Raw genomic sequence first — 17,727 nt, 5'->3', positions numbered from 1 at the left:
TGGGGAATGTAAAATATGTATGCCGGTTAAAGGGGGCGGCCACAGTTGTTATTATGAAGATGCTTACCTGTAAATATACATGTTAATTTTTGCGTGTTTTTTTCTAATAATTTCAAATTTGTTGGATATTAAATATGAAAACTCAATAAAAAACATTTCCCAAAAAAATGAAAGGTTAAAATGCCATTTTCTACTACCACGGAAATAAGATGACATTTTGAACGAATCTCAAAGACCGTTTGAAAACAAACCCAGTTTCTGCTGTATTGGAAAGCAGCCAGATTAGTTCAATTCTGAGACAGTTAAAGAATAAGCCATTGATCAATAGATATAAGGCTGGTGATAGCCTGTAACACAAAGTTTGTAATGTTTTAGATTTTATAATTACACATTATTATATGATTTTCAGCACACTATCATGAGAAGTGTAAAATAATGTTTTGCCAGCCAGTCTCTTGGCCGTGATTAGTTCCATCAAGTTGGGGCGTGAATGGGGCCTGACTCAAACCGTCTCAGTTTTCAGTCGGCGTCTGTATTCAGACATCAGGAAACACGAGTAGATGTCGGGTTGATTATAAATCAGCAGACAGTGAGGTTAACCAATTATTGTTCGACACTTTGGCCAATTAGAGATTCAAAAAGCTGAGTTGAGGAGATAAAGCTAAATGTTTCGATTAGCCATTTTGTGAACAAGTTACCACATTTTGGGATTATTACTTCATGTCTTTCACCTGATAAACTGAGGAAAGTTGGATGAACTCTGTTTAATTGTTAATGATAAATATCTCTGTCAATTACTGTTCATTAAACTTAGTTTTTATCTTTCTGACTTGTTACTCTTTTTCAAAATTTAGAGTACCCAATTATTTTTTCCAACTAAGGAGCAATTTACCGTGGCCAATTCACCAACCCGGCCCATCTTTGGGTTGTGGTGGAGACCCCGTGCCGACACGGGGAGAACGTGCAAACTCCACATGGACAGTGACCCGGGGCCGGGATCGAACCCGGGCCCTCGGTGCCATGAGGCAACAGTGCTAACCACTGTGCCACCCCAAACTTGTTACCTTTCTACCTTTTAATGGTTCATAAATCTTTTGAATTTACAATTTAAAGTGTTCATTCTGTCAGATAGTTAAATCTTTTAGAACCTGATTTAATTGAAAGTTGGGGATTTATTGCAAACGATCCGAACCCCATTAATCAAACTGGGGCTGGTTTAGCACACTGGGCTAAATCGCTGGCTTTTAAAGCCAGGCCAGCAGCATGGTTCGATTCCCGTACCAGCCTCCCGGGACAGGCGCCGGAATGTGGCGACTAGGGGCTTTTCACAGTAACTTCATTGAAGCCTACTCATGACAATAGGCGATTTTAATTTTCATTTCATTTCATCAACTTCAAAATGTAAATGTTACCTGGATTTGGTGTCTCGGTGTAAGTGGTCCCTGGATTTGGTATCTCGGTGTAAATGGTCCCTGGATTTGGTGCCTCGGTGTAAGTGGTCCCTGGATTAGGTGCCTCAGTGTAAGTGGTCCCTGGATTTGGTATCTCGGTGTAAATGGTCCCTGGATTTGGTGTCTAGGTGCAAGTAGTCCCTGGATTTGGTGTCTAGGTGTAAGTAGTACCTGGATTTGGTGTCTCGGTGCAAGTGGTCCCCGGATTCGGTGTGCCAGAGTAAGTGGTCCCTGGATTTGGTGTGTCAGAGTAAGTGGTCCCTGGATTTGGTGTGTCACAGTGTGGTCCCCAGATTTGGTGTGCCAGTGTAAGTGGTCCCTGGATTTGATGTCTCAGTGTAAGTGGCCCCTGGATTTGGTGTGTCAGAGTAAGTGATCTCTGGCTTTGGGGTCTCAGTACATGTGGGCTCAGCTCTGCTTCCAACACAGTCTCTCATCTTTCAATAATTTCAATTGAACGGAATCTGACAGTTGGAACCTGTCAGCATTTGAAAGATATTTGCAAATGGTTCGAGAGTTTCTTACAGTTGGGATCTTTATCTGTTTTGTCCATTCGAGGTGTTTGATAACAGACTTTCTCTGTGAATATACAGCTGGAGTTTTGGGCCCTACTGTGTTTCCGTGTTCATCTTGTTGACTCTAAACATTGAATCTTTTGCTTTCAGACACCAGAGAATCAAACTCCCAACAACAGATTGTCTTTTACTGACTTTATTAACAGCTCTGCAATAATAGAGACACAGTACAGTCACTTGTTCTGGGGAACAGAGATAATACAGGGATTCAGAGCTCCCTTTTCTTCAGCTCTGATTTAACAAGCTGCAGCCACACTGGAGATATTTATATTAAACTTTTCCACTACATTTGTGATCTGATCCTTTCAAACACTCACCACAAGGATATCTTTGTTCTGAGTGTGAGCACAAGGCTGTGCCTCTGTCACACACACAGATACCATTTCCTAGGTTCACATCTCCACACAGAGACCAGCTCTTTACACATCCCCTTTCTGCACAACTGCAGCAATATGAGCAAGGATGTGAGGCTCAGTAATATTCACCCACATTTCAGAACAGCAAAGGCTCAACTGGAACAAAGATTCAGTCATTTTCTGTTACAATAGAGATTAGTACAGGAGCACAATGACAGTGTAACAGAGTCTCATCAGTCTGCAGACCCCTGTTAAATACAGAGCAGTACAGGAGCACACTGACAGTGTAACAGAGTCTCAGTCTGCAAACTCCTGTTAAATACAGAGCAGTACAGGAGCACACTGACAGTGTAACACAGTCCTATCAGTCTGCAGACTCCTGTTAAATACAGAGCAGTACAGGAGCACACTGACAGTGTAACAGAGTCTCAGTCTGCAAACTCCTGTTAAATACAGAGCAGTACAGGAGCACACTGACAGTGTAACACAGTCCTATCAGTCTGCAGACTCCTGTTAAATACAGAGCAGTACAGGAGCACACTGACAGTGTAACAGAGTCTCAGTCTGCAGACTCCTGTTAAATACAGAGCAGTACAGGAGCACAATGACAGTGTAACACAGTCTCATCAGTCTGCAGACTCCTGTTAAATACAGAGCAATACAGGAGCACACTGACAGTGTAACACAGTCCTATCAGTCTGCAGACTCCTGTTAAATACAGAGCAGTACAGGAGCACACTGACAGTGTAACACAGTCCTATCAGTCTGCAGACTCCTGTTAAATACAGAGCAGTACAGGAGCACAATGACAGTGTAACACAGTCCTATCAGTCTGCAAACTCCTGTTAAATACAGAGCAGTACAGGAGCACACTGACAGTGTAACAGAGTCTCAGTCTGCAGACTCCTGTTAAATACAGAGCAGTACAGGAACTCACTGACAGTGTAACACAGTCTCATCAGCCTGCAGACTCCTGTTAAATACAGAGCCGTACAGGAGCACACTGACAGTGTAACACAGTCTCATCAGCCTGCAGACTCCTGTTAAATACAGAGCAGGACAGGAGCACACTGACAGTGTAACACAGTCTCATCAGTCTGCAGACTCCTGTTAAATACAGAGCAGTACAGGAGCACACTGAGTGTAACAGTCTCATCAGTCTGCAGACTCCTGTTAAATACAGAGCCGTACAGGAGCAAACTGACAGTGTAACACAGTCTCATCAGTCTGCAGACTCCTGTTAAATACAGAGCAGTACAGGAGCACACTGACAGTGTAACAGTGTCTCATGGGTGGAATGGTACCACAGTGAAAAAATGAAAATCGCTTATTGTCACGAGTAGGCTTCAATGAAGTTACTGTGAAAAGCCCCTAGTTGCCACATTCCGGCGCCTGTCCGGGGAGGCTGGTACGGGAATCGAACCGTGCTGCTGGCCAGCTTGGTCTGCTTTAAAAGCCAGTGATTTAGCCTGGTGAGCTAAACCAGCCCCTAAACCAGTGGTTAGCACTGCTGCTTCACAGCAGTAGCATCCCAGGTTTTATTCCCTGCTTTGGTCACTGTCTGTTCCGAGTCTGCACGTTCTCCCCGTGTCTGCGTGGGCTTCCTCTGGGTACTCCGGTTTCCTCCCACAAGTCCCGTAATACATGCTGTTAGGTGAATTGTACATTCTGAATGATCTCTGTGTGTAATCGAACAGGTGCCGGAGTGTGAGGACTCGGGGATTTTCACAGTAACTTCATTGCAGCGTTAATGTAAACATACTTGTGACAATAATAAAAATTATTATGATTATCATCAGTCTGCAAGATATGGAGAGCTGGGAATTGTCCACGCGAGTAACTGATGCCGTGAGATCTGAAATAATCAGATGATAATCAGATAACTAATGATTAGTAAAGAGAAAAGGCCCCAAAAATAAAGCAGTCGGCAACAGGACATCAATTAATCTCCACTTACATTGGAGAAAAATGGAACATAACACTGTGTATTTGCTCAACAACTGACCAAATTGACATTCATCTAGAATTAAAAAGAAATAGATTTAAAGTGCCCAATACTTTTTGTTCCAATTAAGGGGCAATTTAGCGTTACCAATCCACCTGCCCTGCACATCTTTGGGTTGTGGGTGTGAGACCCATGCAGACACGGGGAGAATATCTTAATTTAAAATTTCAATAACCTCCAAGACGGGGCTGACGTTCAACATCAGCAGAAACAAACAGTGAAAGTGATGAACAGCAGAATCCCACCCCTGCAATCACATGTAAACTCACTGGTCTCACAATAGGTGCTGTAACTGAGTGAACCCTTTTCACACACAGAGCAGATGACCAGCCCCTCCCCAACATGAGTGCGTTGGTGTGTCTGAGCCTCACTTGTACTTCTCACATTCATAACAAGAGATCATTTAGCAATGTGAACACGTTGATGTGCAGTGAGGGTGCTTAACCGAGTCAATCCCTTCCCACACACAGAGCAGGTGAATGGCCTCTCCCCCGTGTGAACCCACTGGTGCCTCAGCAGGGTGGATGACTGAATGAATCTCCTCCCACACACTGAACAGGTGAATGGCCTTTTCCCAGTGTGAGTCTGCTGGTTCCTCATCAGGGTGGATGACTGAGTGAATCCTTTCCCACACATGGAGCAGGTGAACGGCCTCTCTCCAGTGTGAGTGTGTTGGTGTTGCATCAGGTTCTTTCTGCTTTTAAAGCTCTTCCCACAGTCAGAACATTCTAAAGGTCTCTTATTGGAGTGAGCACGCTGGTGTGACTGTAGGTGTTGTGACTGAATGAAATCTTTTCCACACACGGAGCAGATGAACGGCCTCTCCCCTGTGTGACTGCGTCGATGAGTTTCGAGATGGGATGGGTAATTGAATCCTTTCCCACAGTCCCCACATTTCCACGGTTTCTCCATGGTGCCGGTGTCCTTGTGTCTCTCCAGGTTGGAAGATAAGTTGAAGTCTTGTCCACACATAGAACACCTGAATGATTTCTCCTCGCTGTGAATGGTGTGATTTTTGTTCACGCTGGTTAAAGCTCTTTCCACAGTCAGTTCACTGGAACACTCTCACTTGGGTGTATGTGTGTCTCAGTGATTTTCCAGTCATACTGATGTTTGAAATCTTTTCCCACAGATTGAAGACAAACATTTCTCCTTCCACATTCAAAGGCAAATGAGATTGAGGTCTTGAATCGAGTGATTCTGTTGAATTTTGTTGTGATGCTTAATTTGAATTTCCCATCTGTAAATCATCCACTTCGAATATCCTATAAATGAAGATTACCAAAGTGAAAGATGTAAATTTCTATCCCACACACCCTCTCTCTCCTCCCTGAGCTGAAATCCAAACCCATCTGCACCATTTCTTTCCTCTAATCCCAGTTTTCTCCCTCTGCCTGTGTTCAGTTCTCCAGCTCCTGTCTGCAGACAGACAATAAAATCAATGGGTCTTATTGGGAGTTTGGGGTCTCCTCTTACCCACCTGAGTCCAGAGCAAGAACCTGCACTGCGCGTGTTCCAGCTCACAATGCCCGAGTTGTGATTGACGGCATCTCTGAACCTACAGGAAGCAGCAGTGGGGCTGGAGGACTGAGCAGGAGCAGCTGGTCCTCCAACCAATCGGAGTGAATGAGGGGCGGGGCTGAGCCCGGATCTCCCTCATTGGCTGAAACACTGCATCATTTTGAAAACTGATTTTTCTCAAACTCCAAGAGAAAAGTGGACTTTTCTGTCTGTGTTCGGAGACACCCTCGAGCCTGCTCCACCATTGAATAAGTACCTGGCTGATCTGACTGTAACGCCCACTACACTGGCTGGTTTGGCACAGTGGCTAAATAGCTGGCTTGTAAAGCAGACCCAGGCAGGCCAGCAGCGTGGGTTCAATTCCCGTACCGGCTTCCCCGAACTGGCGCCTGAATGTGGCGACTAGGGGCTTTTCACAGTAACTTCATTATGGGCTGGTTTAGCACACTGGGCTAAATCCCTGGCTTTTGAAGCAGTCCAAGGCAGGGCAGCAGCACGGTTCAATTGCCGTAACAGCCTCCCCAAACGGGCCGGAATGTGGCGACAAGGGTCTTTTCACAGTAACTTCATTGACGCCTACTCGTGACAATAAGCGAATTTCATTTCATTTTCACATGCAGCGAGCAGGACTGTCCTGGAGCTCAATTATACTCACATTCTGATAATGTTCAGGGTGACTCTGTTCGATCTTGATGTGATCTTTAATTTGAGTTTTCTGTGTAAATCCAGCCATCCCAACCCCCTGTTAAAGGAGTTTGCAGAATCCATCCCTGTCAGTCCAGGATAGAAATTCACATTCTCACCTCCTGCTGACAGGGAGCACCGCGCATGCGCCCTGAATCCGGGCCTCTCACTGCAGACGCGGTTCGCTGCTGCCTCCGCCGCGCAGATACAAACTCGGAACCGGCAGCTTCTTCTTCCGGGGTCAGAGCCGCATCCCTGGACTCACGGACCCTCCCCAGGCTCCGCCTCTCCCTCCATTCCCCTCACCGTCTGTGGATCTGACAAACAAGCTTGTCCCAGCCCGTTGTCTACGTCACAATGCCCGGCGAGTGATTGGCGGCACCTCCGCGCCAATAGGAAGAAGGGGCGGGGCAGGAGGACAGAGCGGGAGCGGCTGGTTCCCCCAGCCAATCGGAGTGAATGAGGGGGCGGGGCTAGGCAGTGACTGACGCAGGCGCAGTGCGGGCGATCGATAAGCGGAAAATTGCGGAAAGCCGGCAGCGGCCCATCTGCCGGGTGTGTGCAGTGTTTTTGTCAACATGTTGTGCAGCACAATCTGGGGAAAAGGGCGTCCTAGACTCCCATTTGAACCGAACACGTCCTCACCGGCCCGTGTTAAAGATCACCATCTTTAATGGGGGCAATGATTGCAGAGACTGGGACAGATAAGAGCATGGAGGGGATTATAGAGGGAAAAAAGATCATGGTTTTACCGACAGAGAGAGAGACACAGCATGGAGGAGATGACAGAGAGAGACCAGAGCATGGAGGGGATTACAGACAGACAGAGACCAGAGCATGGAGGAGATTACAGAGAGAAAAAAAACCATGGAGGGGATTACAGACCGAGAGACCAAAGCATGGGGGAGATGACAGAGAGAGAGAGGGGCATGGAGGAGATTAGACTTGGGGGGGGGGGGGGGGGGGGGGGCGCGGTGCAAGAGCATGGAGAAATTTGAAAACAAGGATGAGAATTTCTAAATGTATCTGCTTCTTAACTGGGAGACTTTGGAGGTCTGTGAGCATGAATGAAACTTGGTGTGATTAAGCAATAAAGTTTATGATCTCAGGTTCATAGGGAGGTTTAATGTGGGAGACCAACCAGCCAGACCAGGGAGGTTTAATGTGGGAGACCAACCAGCCAGACCAGCATTAGAACAGTTCAGTCCACAGGGAACAAAGGAATGGGTGAAGGTTTCAGCAGCAGATGAGCAGAGAGTCTGGTGATGTTACTGAGGTGGAAATAGTGATGATGTAGATATGGGATTATCACAAAATATTTTGGGATATGTATGAACTTTAGTTCAGTCTCAGGCTGTTATCGGGGAGATGGGTGGAGCCGGTGCTGAGGAAATGGAGTTTGTAGGAGAGAAGCAAAGACAATAGGATCATTTTTTGCAATGTTTAAATGCAGTAAATGTTTGCTCATCCAGTTCAGTATGTCAGTACGGTGAGTGACTGGGAGAGGAATTTGTAGGTGAATGCGTTGTCAGACACATGCTGCCCTGGTCCTTTATGGTGATGGAGGCTGAAGGCTTGAGAGATTTGTAAACGTCTGGTCAAGCTGTAGATGGATAAAAACCCTTTCCTTCATTCCCTACCTCTCCCACCTCTCCTCTCTGTCACTCTCTCTTCCATTCTCCCTCCTCCTCTAGAAGTCTGAATCTTGTGTTGACCCAGACCAGTTGGCAGGATTCCTTCCCTGAAGGACATTCCTGAACCAGTTGTGTTTTTATGACAATCCAGCAGTTTTCATGGTCACTTTTTCCGAGTGCTGGCCCCACAAATGACCAAATTCATTCAGCTCAATTTCATTCTCACACTTTTCTGTTTTCTGTCAATTTTACAGGAGGTTGAACATTGGAAAACTGAAACTCAACATCACATCAGAATCTTACATAGTCGCCCAATTCACCATCATCCAAATGCTGACGGATTTTGAACATGGAAGGGAAACAACACCGTTCACAGTGGAAACTGTGCTCAGGTTCTGTGTGGCTGAGATTTCAGCCGATCAGCTGTCCTGTTGAGACAAACGCAGTTACAGCAGAGAGAGAACGTAGAAACGTGCGGACTGTGGGAAGGGATACAATTACCCATTGAAGTGGAAATTCACAGTGACACACACAGGGGAGAGATCACTCACTTGCTCTGAGTGTGGGAAGACATTCACTACCTCATCCCACCTATTGACCAATGAGTCCACATTGGGAAGAGACCGTTCAGCTGCTCCGAGTGTGGGAAGGGATTAGCTCACTCGGCCAACCCGCTGAGACACCAGCGAGCTCACACCCATGAGAGACCTTTTAAATACCCAGACTGCGGGAAACACTGTCGAGGTTCTGGGGAACTGATGTCCCATCAACATGTTCACACTGACATGACACCGTTCAAGTGCTCTGGCTGTGGGACTGGGTTCAGACGATCATCTGATCTGACTATACATCATTGCAGTCACGCCAGAGAGAGGCCGTTCACCTGCTCTGAGTGTGGGAAAGGATTTATTACCTCATCCTACCTGCTGACACACCAGTGCATTCACAGTGGGGAGAGGACATTCACCTGCTCTGAATGTGGGAAGGGATTCACTCAGTCATCCCACCTGCAGACACACCAGCGAGTTCACACTGGAGAGAGACCATTCATCTGCTCCAAATGTGGGAAAAGATTCACTCAGTCATCCAACTTACTGACACACCAACGCATTCATACTGGAGATAAACCATTCATCTGCTCCAAGTGTGGAAAGGGATTCATTTGTACAGCCTACTTACTGAGACACCAGCGGGTTCACACTGGGGAGAGACCATTCACCTGCTCCAGGTGTGGGAAGGGATTCAGTCACTCACACAACCTCCAGAGACACCAGCACATTCACATTGGGGAGAGGCCATTCACCTGCTCAGACTGTGGGAAGAGATTCACTCAGAGATATAGTCTTCTGGAACACCAGCGAATTCACACTGGGGAGAGGCTGTTCCCCTGCAGTGAGTGTGGGAAGGGATTCAGTGCCTCATCACAACTGCAGACCCACCAGCGCACTCACACTGGGGAGAGACCATTCAGCTGCTCCTGGTGTGGGAAGAGATTCACTTGTTCATCCCATCTGCAGACCCACCAGCGAGTTCACACCGGGGAGAGGCCATTCACCTGCTCTGTGTGTGGCAAAGGATTCACTACCTCATCCTACCTGCTGACACACCAGCGACTTCACACTGGGGAAAGGCCGTTCAGCTGCCCCTTGTGTGGGAAGCGTTTCACTCAGTCATCCCACCTGCTCACACACCAGCGAGTTCACACTGGAGAGAGACCATTTACCTGCTCTCAGTGTGGGAAAGGATTCACTCAGTCATCCAACTTGCTGACACACCAGCGCACTCACACCTGGGAGGAGCTGTCTGATGCCATATGTGAGTAAAGAGTCTATCAGACATACGCCCTTCTGAGACATCAGTGAGTTCATACTGGGGAAAAGATGTATGTGTGTAGGGATTCAGTCAGTTACACAGTCTCCTGTTGGACAGTCTTTCACTTGCCCCGTGTGTGGAAATGTTTCAACTGACCTGATGAATCACCAAATTGTTCACACTGGGGGAAAGGCTGGGCAGTGATCTGACATGAGATTGATTCATTAATCATCTAATCTGTGGACACACCAGCGAGTTCCCACTGGGCTGAGACTGTTCACCTGCTCCATGTGTGGGAAGGGATTCACTCAGTCATTTAAACTTCTGACTGCTCAGTGAGTTCACACTGCACAGAGGGTGTTTGTGTGTGTGTGTGTAAAAGGATTTGATCATCATCACAACTGTAAATTTGTCAATTACAAAGTGGAGAGAGGATATTCACCTGCTTCCTGTCTGCAAACACATTTCCTGAAAATGGATATCGTTTTGATCAGAGATCCTGGAATTCATTTCAAATTGTTGCAGATTTGCTGTCTTAATGGCTAAATATACTTTTTTGTTTTTACACAATGATTTATTGCTTTAAACAAGCAACAATGAGACATTGGTTCAATGTTTTTATTTCTATCACATAAACCATTCCAGACAGGAACCATGAGATTACTGGATACTGATAGGAGGTCTCATCAGAAAGATCTGGGAGCACGTTATTCTAATCTGATCAATCTGCTCAAAGGTAGACCCGGTCAGGAACACCGAGATTTTATATTGGTCCTTTCTGACTTCAGTCATGTTGTGTTTTTTTTTAATAAACATTTTATTGAGGTATTTTTGGTATTATAACAACAAAATAAACATCTCGCTCCTCAATGTGGATGCTAAGTTGCTGGCGAAGATCCTGGCTACCAGGATAGAGGACTGTGTGCCAGGGGTGATACACGAGGATCAGACAGGATTTGTCAAGGGAAGACAGCTTAACACGAATGTGCGGAGGTTGTTAAATGTTATCATGATGCCGGCGGTGGAGGGGAAGGCGGAGATAGTGGTGCCGCTAGATGCAGAGAAGGCGTTTGATAGAGTTGAGTGGGGGTACCTGCGGGAGGTGCTGGAGCAGTTTGGATTTGGGGAGGGGTTCATCAAATGGGTGAGGTTGCTTTATGAGGCCCCGATGGCGAGTAGAGTTACTAATGGAAGGAGATCAGAGTACTTCAGGCTCTACCGTGGGACCAGGCAGGGGTGCCCCCTGTCCCCCTTGCTTTTTGCACTGGCAATTGAACCTTTGGCTTTGGCGCTGAGGGAGTCGGGGAGGTGGAGGGGCCTGGTGCAGGGTGGGGAGGAACATTGAGTATCGCTGTATGCGGACGACCTGCTGTTGTATGTGGCGGATCCAGAAGGGGGAATGCCGGGGGTGATGGAGCTGTTGGCTGAGTTTGGGGGCTTCTCGGGCTGAATCTGGGCAAGAGAGAGGTATTTGTAGTGCACCCGGGTGATCAGGAGGAGGGAATTGGGAGACTCCCATTTAAGAGGGCAGTGAAGAGTTTCAGATACCTGGGGGTGCAGGTGGCCAGGAGTTGGGGGACTCTCCACAAGCTTAATTTTACCAGGCTTGTGGAGTAGATGGAGGAGGAATTTAAAAGGTGGGACATGGTGCTGCTATCGCTGGCGGGTAGAGTGCAGTCCGTCAAAATGACGGTTCTCCCGAGGTTCTTGTTCCTTTTTCAGTGTTTGCCCATCTTTATCCCTAGGGCCTTTTTTAGAAGGGTGACTTGCAGCATCATGAGCTTTGTTTGGGCGCATGGGACCCCGAGGGTGAAGAGGGCCTTCTTGGAGGGGGGTAGAGATGGTGGGGGGCTGGCGTTACCCAATCTCTCTGGGTATTATTGGGCGGCCAATGTGTCGATGGTGCGCAAGTGGGTGATGGAGGGGGAGGGGGCAGCACGGAAAAGGTTGGCGATGGCGTCCTGTGGAGGCACAAGCCTGGGGGCCCTGGTAACGGCGCCGTTGCCGCTCCCTCCTACGAGATATACCACGAGTCCGGTTGTGTCGGCTACCCTCAAGATTTGGGGGCAGTGGAGGCAACATAGGGGGGAAGTGGGGGGCTCGATGGAGGCTCCGCTAAGGGGGAACCATCGGTTCATCCCGGGGAACATTGATGGGGGGTTCCAGGGTTGGCACAGAGCGGGCATCGGAAAGCTGAGGGACCTGTTTATTGATGGGAGGTTTGCGAGCCTGGGAGAGTTGGAGGAGAAATTTGAGCTCCCCTCAGGGAACATGTTTAGGTACCTGCAGGTAAAGGCGTTTGCTAGGCGGTGGGTGAAGGGATTCCCTTTGCTTCCCGCGAGGGGGGTGAGGGACAGGGTGCTTTTTGGGATCTGGGTCGGGGATGGGAAGATATCTGATATCTACAAGGTATTGCAGGAGGTGGAGGAGGCGTCAGTAGAGGAGCTAAAGGCTAAGTGGGAGGGGGAACTGGGGGAACAGATCGAGGATGGGACATGGACGGATGCCCTGGAGAGGGTTAACTCTTCCTCCTCATGTGCGCGGCTTTGCCTCATCCAATTCAAGGTGCTGCGCCGGGCCCACATGTCCGGGTCTAGGATGAGTACGTTCTTTGGGGGGCGAAGACAGGTGTGTCAGATGTTCGGAGAGTCCAGCGAATCATACCCATATGTTCTGGGCATGCCCGGCACTGGAGGATTTCTGGAAGGGGGTGGCGAGGACGGTGTCGAGGGTGGTAGGATCCAGGATCAAGCCAGGCTGGGGACTTGCGATTTTTGGGGTTGGGGTGGGGCCGGGAGTGCAGGAGGCGAGAGAGACCGGTGTTTTGGCCTTTGTGTCCCTAGTAGCCCGGCGGAGGATCTTGCTACAGTGGAAGGATGCGAGAACCCCAAGCGTGGAGACCTGGATCAATGACATGGCGGGTTTTATTAAGCTGGAGAAGGTCAAATTCGTCCTGAGAGGATCGGTACAAGATTCTTTAGGCGGTGGCAGCCTTTCCTCGACTTTCTGGCTCAGCGATAGGGAACTGGGTCAGCAGCAGCAGCAACCCGGGGGGGGGGGGGGGGGGGGGTGTCGTTGACTATGTTTATTTAATTTTAATTTATTTTTAAGTTATCTTGTTATTTACTGGGTTTGGGGAGGGTGGGGGGGGTGCGATATATGCGTTGCTACTGTCTTGGGGGTGTTATACTTATTATGTTGTTTTATTGTTGCTTGTTACTGTTTGTTGTTATATTTTTTGTTAAAAATCTCAATAAAAATTATTATTTTTGAAAAAAACAACAACAAAATAAACAATGTACATGAAACTACAAACATAGTGCAAAAGCCGTCTCCCTCTCTTACAGGTCCCAGCTTTAGTAATGTTGTATTAACCTGACGATAACATCTCAATAAATTCTGGTTACTTGTTTATTAAAACATAACATATTAACCCATTAATTCAGCTGATAAATGATATCATGCTCTTTAGTAGTCTTGTGTGATATTGTCATTACTTTTTTCATGGTTTGTACCTGAATATCTCATCTCTTTCTGAAGGATGTAATAATGTCTTTGTATTCAGTCCATCTCCTGACCCTCTGACTCAGTGTCGACAACTTACATTCATAGAATCATAGAATCCCGACAGTGCTGAAGCAGGCCATTCGGCCCATTGTCTGTCCTTTCAGATCATTTATCTCTTCATGTCTAATCTTATTCTCAGTGTGACCTCTGAGAACCTGTTTCTATTGTAGGTCCTTAGTTTTAATGTGTGCAAGTGTCATTACTGTGGAAAAATGTTTATTAAAGTTATTCAGATCTTCTTGCGTTGCCTCCCTCTGTCTACATTCCCCACCTCGAGGCTCAATAAGGTGCTTCCTTTTGTAGCTTTAGAGTTTTCTCTTGCTCAGTACAAACATTTCTATTATATTCTTTCCCTTTGTAACCTGTTTACTTGAATTTTTACTTGTAATTGAGTGCGGCACGGTAGCACAGTGGTTAGCACTGTTGCTTCACAGCACCAGGGACCCGGGTTTGATTCCCGCTTGGGTCACTGTCCGTGCGAGTTTGCACGTTTTCCACGTGTTTGTGTGGGTCCCTGCGGGTGCTCCGGTTTCCTCCCACGTGTCCCGAAAGACGTGCTGTTAGGTGAATTGGACATTCTGAATTCACCCTCAGTGTACCTGAACAGGTGCTGGAGTGCAGCGACTGGGAGATTTTCACAGTAACCTCATTGCAGTGTTAATGTAAGCCATCTTGTGACACTAATAGATTATTATAATTTCCGTAACGTTGTGGTCTTTCCAGACACTGGTACTTTAACCCCAGGATTGGTCAGGTTGGATGGGACTGTCCACCTTATGGGACAGGAGGTATTCCTGTGTTAGTGTGTGTGACTGTCGCTCTCTGTGTTTCAGAATGTGGTTGTGTATTCAAAGGTGTGTGTCTCTGCAGACTGTGTGTGTCTCTGCAGCCTGTGTGTGACTGCAGACTGTGTGTGTCTGCAGGCTGTGTGTGACTGCAGGCTGTGTGTGTCTGCAGCCTGTGTGGGTCTGCAGGCTGTGTGTGCCTGCAGGCTGTGTGGGTCTGCAGGCTGTGAGGGTCTGCAGGCTGTGTGTGTCTGCAGGCTGTGTGTGCCTGCAGACTGTGTGTGTCTGCAGCCTGTGTGGGTCTGCAGGCTGTGTGTGCCTGCAGGCTGTGTGTGTCTGCAGGCTGTGTGTGTCTGCAGCCTGTGTGTGTCTGCAGACTGTGTGTGTCTGCAGGCTGTGTGTGTCTGCAGGCTGTGTGTGTCTGCAGGCTGTGTGTGTGTCTGCAGGCTGTGTGTGCCTGCAGGCTGTGTGTGTCTGCAGCCTGTGTGTGTGACTGCAGACTGTGTGTGACTGCAGGCTGTGTGTGTCTGCAGGCTGTGTGTGTCTGCAGGCTGTATGTGGCTGCAGGCTGTATGTGTCTGCAGGCTGTGTGTGTGTCTGCAGGCTGTGTGTGTCTGCAGGCTGTGTGGGTCTGCAGCCTGTGTGTGACTGCAGGTTGTGTGTGTCTGCAGGCTGTGTGTGCCTGCAGGCTGTGTGTGTCTGTGTGACTGCAGACTGTGTGTGCCTGCAGGCTGTGTGTGTCTGCAGGCTGTGTGTGCCTGCAGACTGTGTGTGACTGCAGACTGTGTGTGTCTGCAGGCTGTGTGTGTCTGCAGGCTGTGTGGGTCTGCAGGCTGTGTGGGTCTGCAGGCTGTGTGTGTCTGCAGGCTGTGTGGGTCTGCAGACTGTGTGTGTCTGCAGGCTGTGTGTGCCTGCAGGCTGTGTGGGTCTGCAGGCTGTGTGTGTCTGCAGGCTGTGTGTGACTGCAGACTGTGTGTGTCTGCAGGCTGTGTGTGTCTGCAGGCTGTGTGTTTCTGCAGACTGTGTGTGTCTGCAGGCTGTGTGTGTCTGCAGGCTGTGTGACTGCAGACTGTGTGTGTCTGCAGGCTGTGTGTGTCTGCAGACTGTGTGTGTGTCTGCAGGCTGTGTGTGTCTGCAGGCTGTGTGTGTCTGCAGCCTGTGTGTGACTGCAGGCTGTGTGTGTCTGCAGGCTGTGTGTGTCTGCAGGCTGCGTGTGTCTGCAGGCTGTGTGTGTCTGCAGGCTGTGTGGGTCTGCAGACTATCTGTGCTGCTTCTAATCAGCTGTAACATAAACCTTCCTCTCTCTGAGCAAATGCTGTTGGTTCACTGAGAATCCCACCCAGTGATTTGAATGGTGCCACTCAGATTCTTCATAAAATCATAGAATCCCTGGAGTGCAAAAGGAGGCTATTTGGCCCATCGTGTCTGCACCAACTCTTCGAAAGATCCCCTTACCAATCCCCTGCCCTATTCCTGCTACACCATCCTAAGGGATAATTTAGCTTGGCCAATCCCCCTAATCTGCACATCATTCGACTGTGGGCAGAAACCGGAGCACCCAGAGGAAACCCACGCAGACACGGCGGGGAATTGTACCATCTCCATACAGTCACCCAAGGTTAAAATCAAACCCAAATCCCTGGCGCAGTGAGGCAGCAGTGCTAACCACTGTACCACCATGCTGCTACAGGACAGGAAACCTACACCACCTCTAAAATAAAACCAGAATCAGTCCGCCCTCAGTCACCGAGCACCAGTTTGCAGATGCCTGAACTCTGGTAAAGCCATCCAGCTCCATTGATTCTATAACCATTAATACTCTCGCCTCACAAATTTCTCGCAATCTCAGCTCTTTAAATTTTTTTCTATTGACAGAGTTGCAGATTTCACTATATTTTGTGAAGTGATTTCTGACATTGCTCCTGAACAGCACAGTCTCAGACAAATAAATCTCACTGATTTAGACATTTAAATAGCGACAATTATTTTACTCTTAACTGGTTATGTGACAAAATTTGAAAAGCATAATAAGTTTGAGTAAAACACTGCAGAAGCTGGAAATGTGAAGTGAAAACAGAAAGTTGTGGAAATCCTCAGCAGGTTTGGCAGCTTCTGTGAAGAGAGAGAAAGAGAGTTAACATTTCCAATGCAATCTGATTCTTCTTCAGAACTGAGAGTTTGCAGCATTGTGGTTTAATTTGACAAACATAATGAATGTGAACTTTGTGGTTCTTACAGATATCTGGCTGTAAATCTGATTTCAGACCTTCCTCTGAACACTTTGCAACCTCAGCTCCAGCTCATTGTCCTTCACTAAAGACCCGGATAGAAAATCCCGCCACAAGATGGCGGCAGCCACCGGGTGACCCGGGAGGAAGTCCCGCCCACTCCCTCTACCCATACCAAGATGGCCACCCCCAGCACTCAATCTCTGAATGAAACATTTGCCTTCCTGTCCCAAGATGGTGGCTGGTTGCCACGCAAAATCCAGACCTTGATTACCAGCTTCCTATTGGTCCGGAGCTGCCACCCATTACTCCACAGCCATTTTGTATTGGAGCATGCGCAGTGCGGGTATGAAGCTGAACCCCCCAATAAGACCCATTGATTTTATTGTCAGTCGGCAGACAGGAGCTGGAGAACTGAACCCAGGCAGAGGAGAGGGACGGAGAAAACTGGGAGTGGAGGAAAGAAATGGTGCAGATGGGTTTGGATTTCAGCCCAGGGAGGAGGGAGAGTGTGTAGGATGGGGATTTACAGCTTTGGGGGAACAAGAGAGTAACAAATGTTCCAGAGAAACTAGAATTGCCTGTTCAGAATTTCTATCCTGGACTGACAGTGATGGCTTTTATAAACTCCTTTTACAGGATATTGGAAGTGGAGCATTGGCCGACAGAAAACTGAAACCAAATATCGAAATCTGACAGTCACTCAATTTTTTAGAACCTGAATATCATCGGCCTTTGAATGTGGAAGGAGAAATGTTTCTCTGTACTGTTTGTGGGAAAAGATTTCAGACATCAGTGTGACTGGAAAAGCACCGAGACACAGACTCCTCGAGTCAGAGTGTTCCAGTGAACTGACTGTGGACAGAGCTTTAACCAGTTACACAGCCTGAAAAAACATTGCACCGTTCACAGCGGGGAGAAACCATACACGTGTTCGGTGTGTGGATGAGTTCTATATAACTGTAACATAATTTCCAAGCTTTTATATTCTATATCCATCCTATGAAGGCAAGCATGTCATATGCTTTCTTTACCACCATTTCCACCTGTGCTGTCACTTTTAAGGATCTGTGGTCCTATACACCCAGATCTCTCTGTGTATCTATGCC

At 47.8% G+C, this 17,727-nt stretch overlaps 1 protein-coding gene and 1 long non-coding RNA gene across 2 annotated transcripts; one reads left to right on the top strand and one right to left on the bottom strand.

Annotated features, from left to right (window-relative positions):
- Positions 1–9,326: 9,326 nt before the first annotated feature.
- LOC119959638 (zinc finger protein 239-like) lies at positions 9,327–10,949 on the top strand (the record flags this gene model as incomplete). The annotated part of the gene is made up of 1 exon (XM_038787822.1): positions 9,327–10,949. A coding segment is annotated over one exon (723 nt), but the record flags the coding sequence as incomplete, so codon positions are not given.
- Positions 10,950–16,357: 5,408 nt separating this feature from the next.
- LOC119959670 lies at positions 16,358–16,822 on the bottom strand. Its single transcript, XR_005459265.1, has 2 exons — positions 16,627–16,822; positions 16,358–16,502 (listed from the first exon to the last, which is right to left on the bottom strand). It is a non-coding gene; the product is annotated as an uncharacterized LOC119959670 (long non-coding RNA).
- Between the last annotated feature and the right edge of the window lie 905 nt (positions 16,823–17,727).

This window comes from Scyliorhinus canicula, unplaced genomic scaffold, assembly GCF_902713615.1.
Source record: "Scyliorhinus canicula unplaced genomic scaffold, sScyCan1.1, whole genome shotgun sequence".
NCBI classification, from domain to species: Eukaryota; Metazoa; Chordata; class Chondrichthyes; order Carcharhiniformes; family Scyliorhinidae; genus Scyliorhinus; species Scyliorhinus canicula.
Note: the sequence above shows the minus strand (reverse complement) of the source record. Positions and strands in the feature narration are given on the sequence as shown.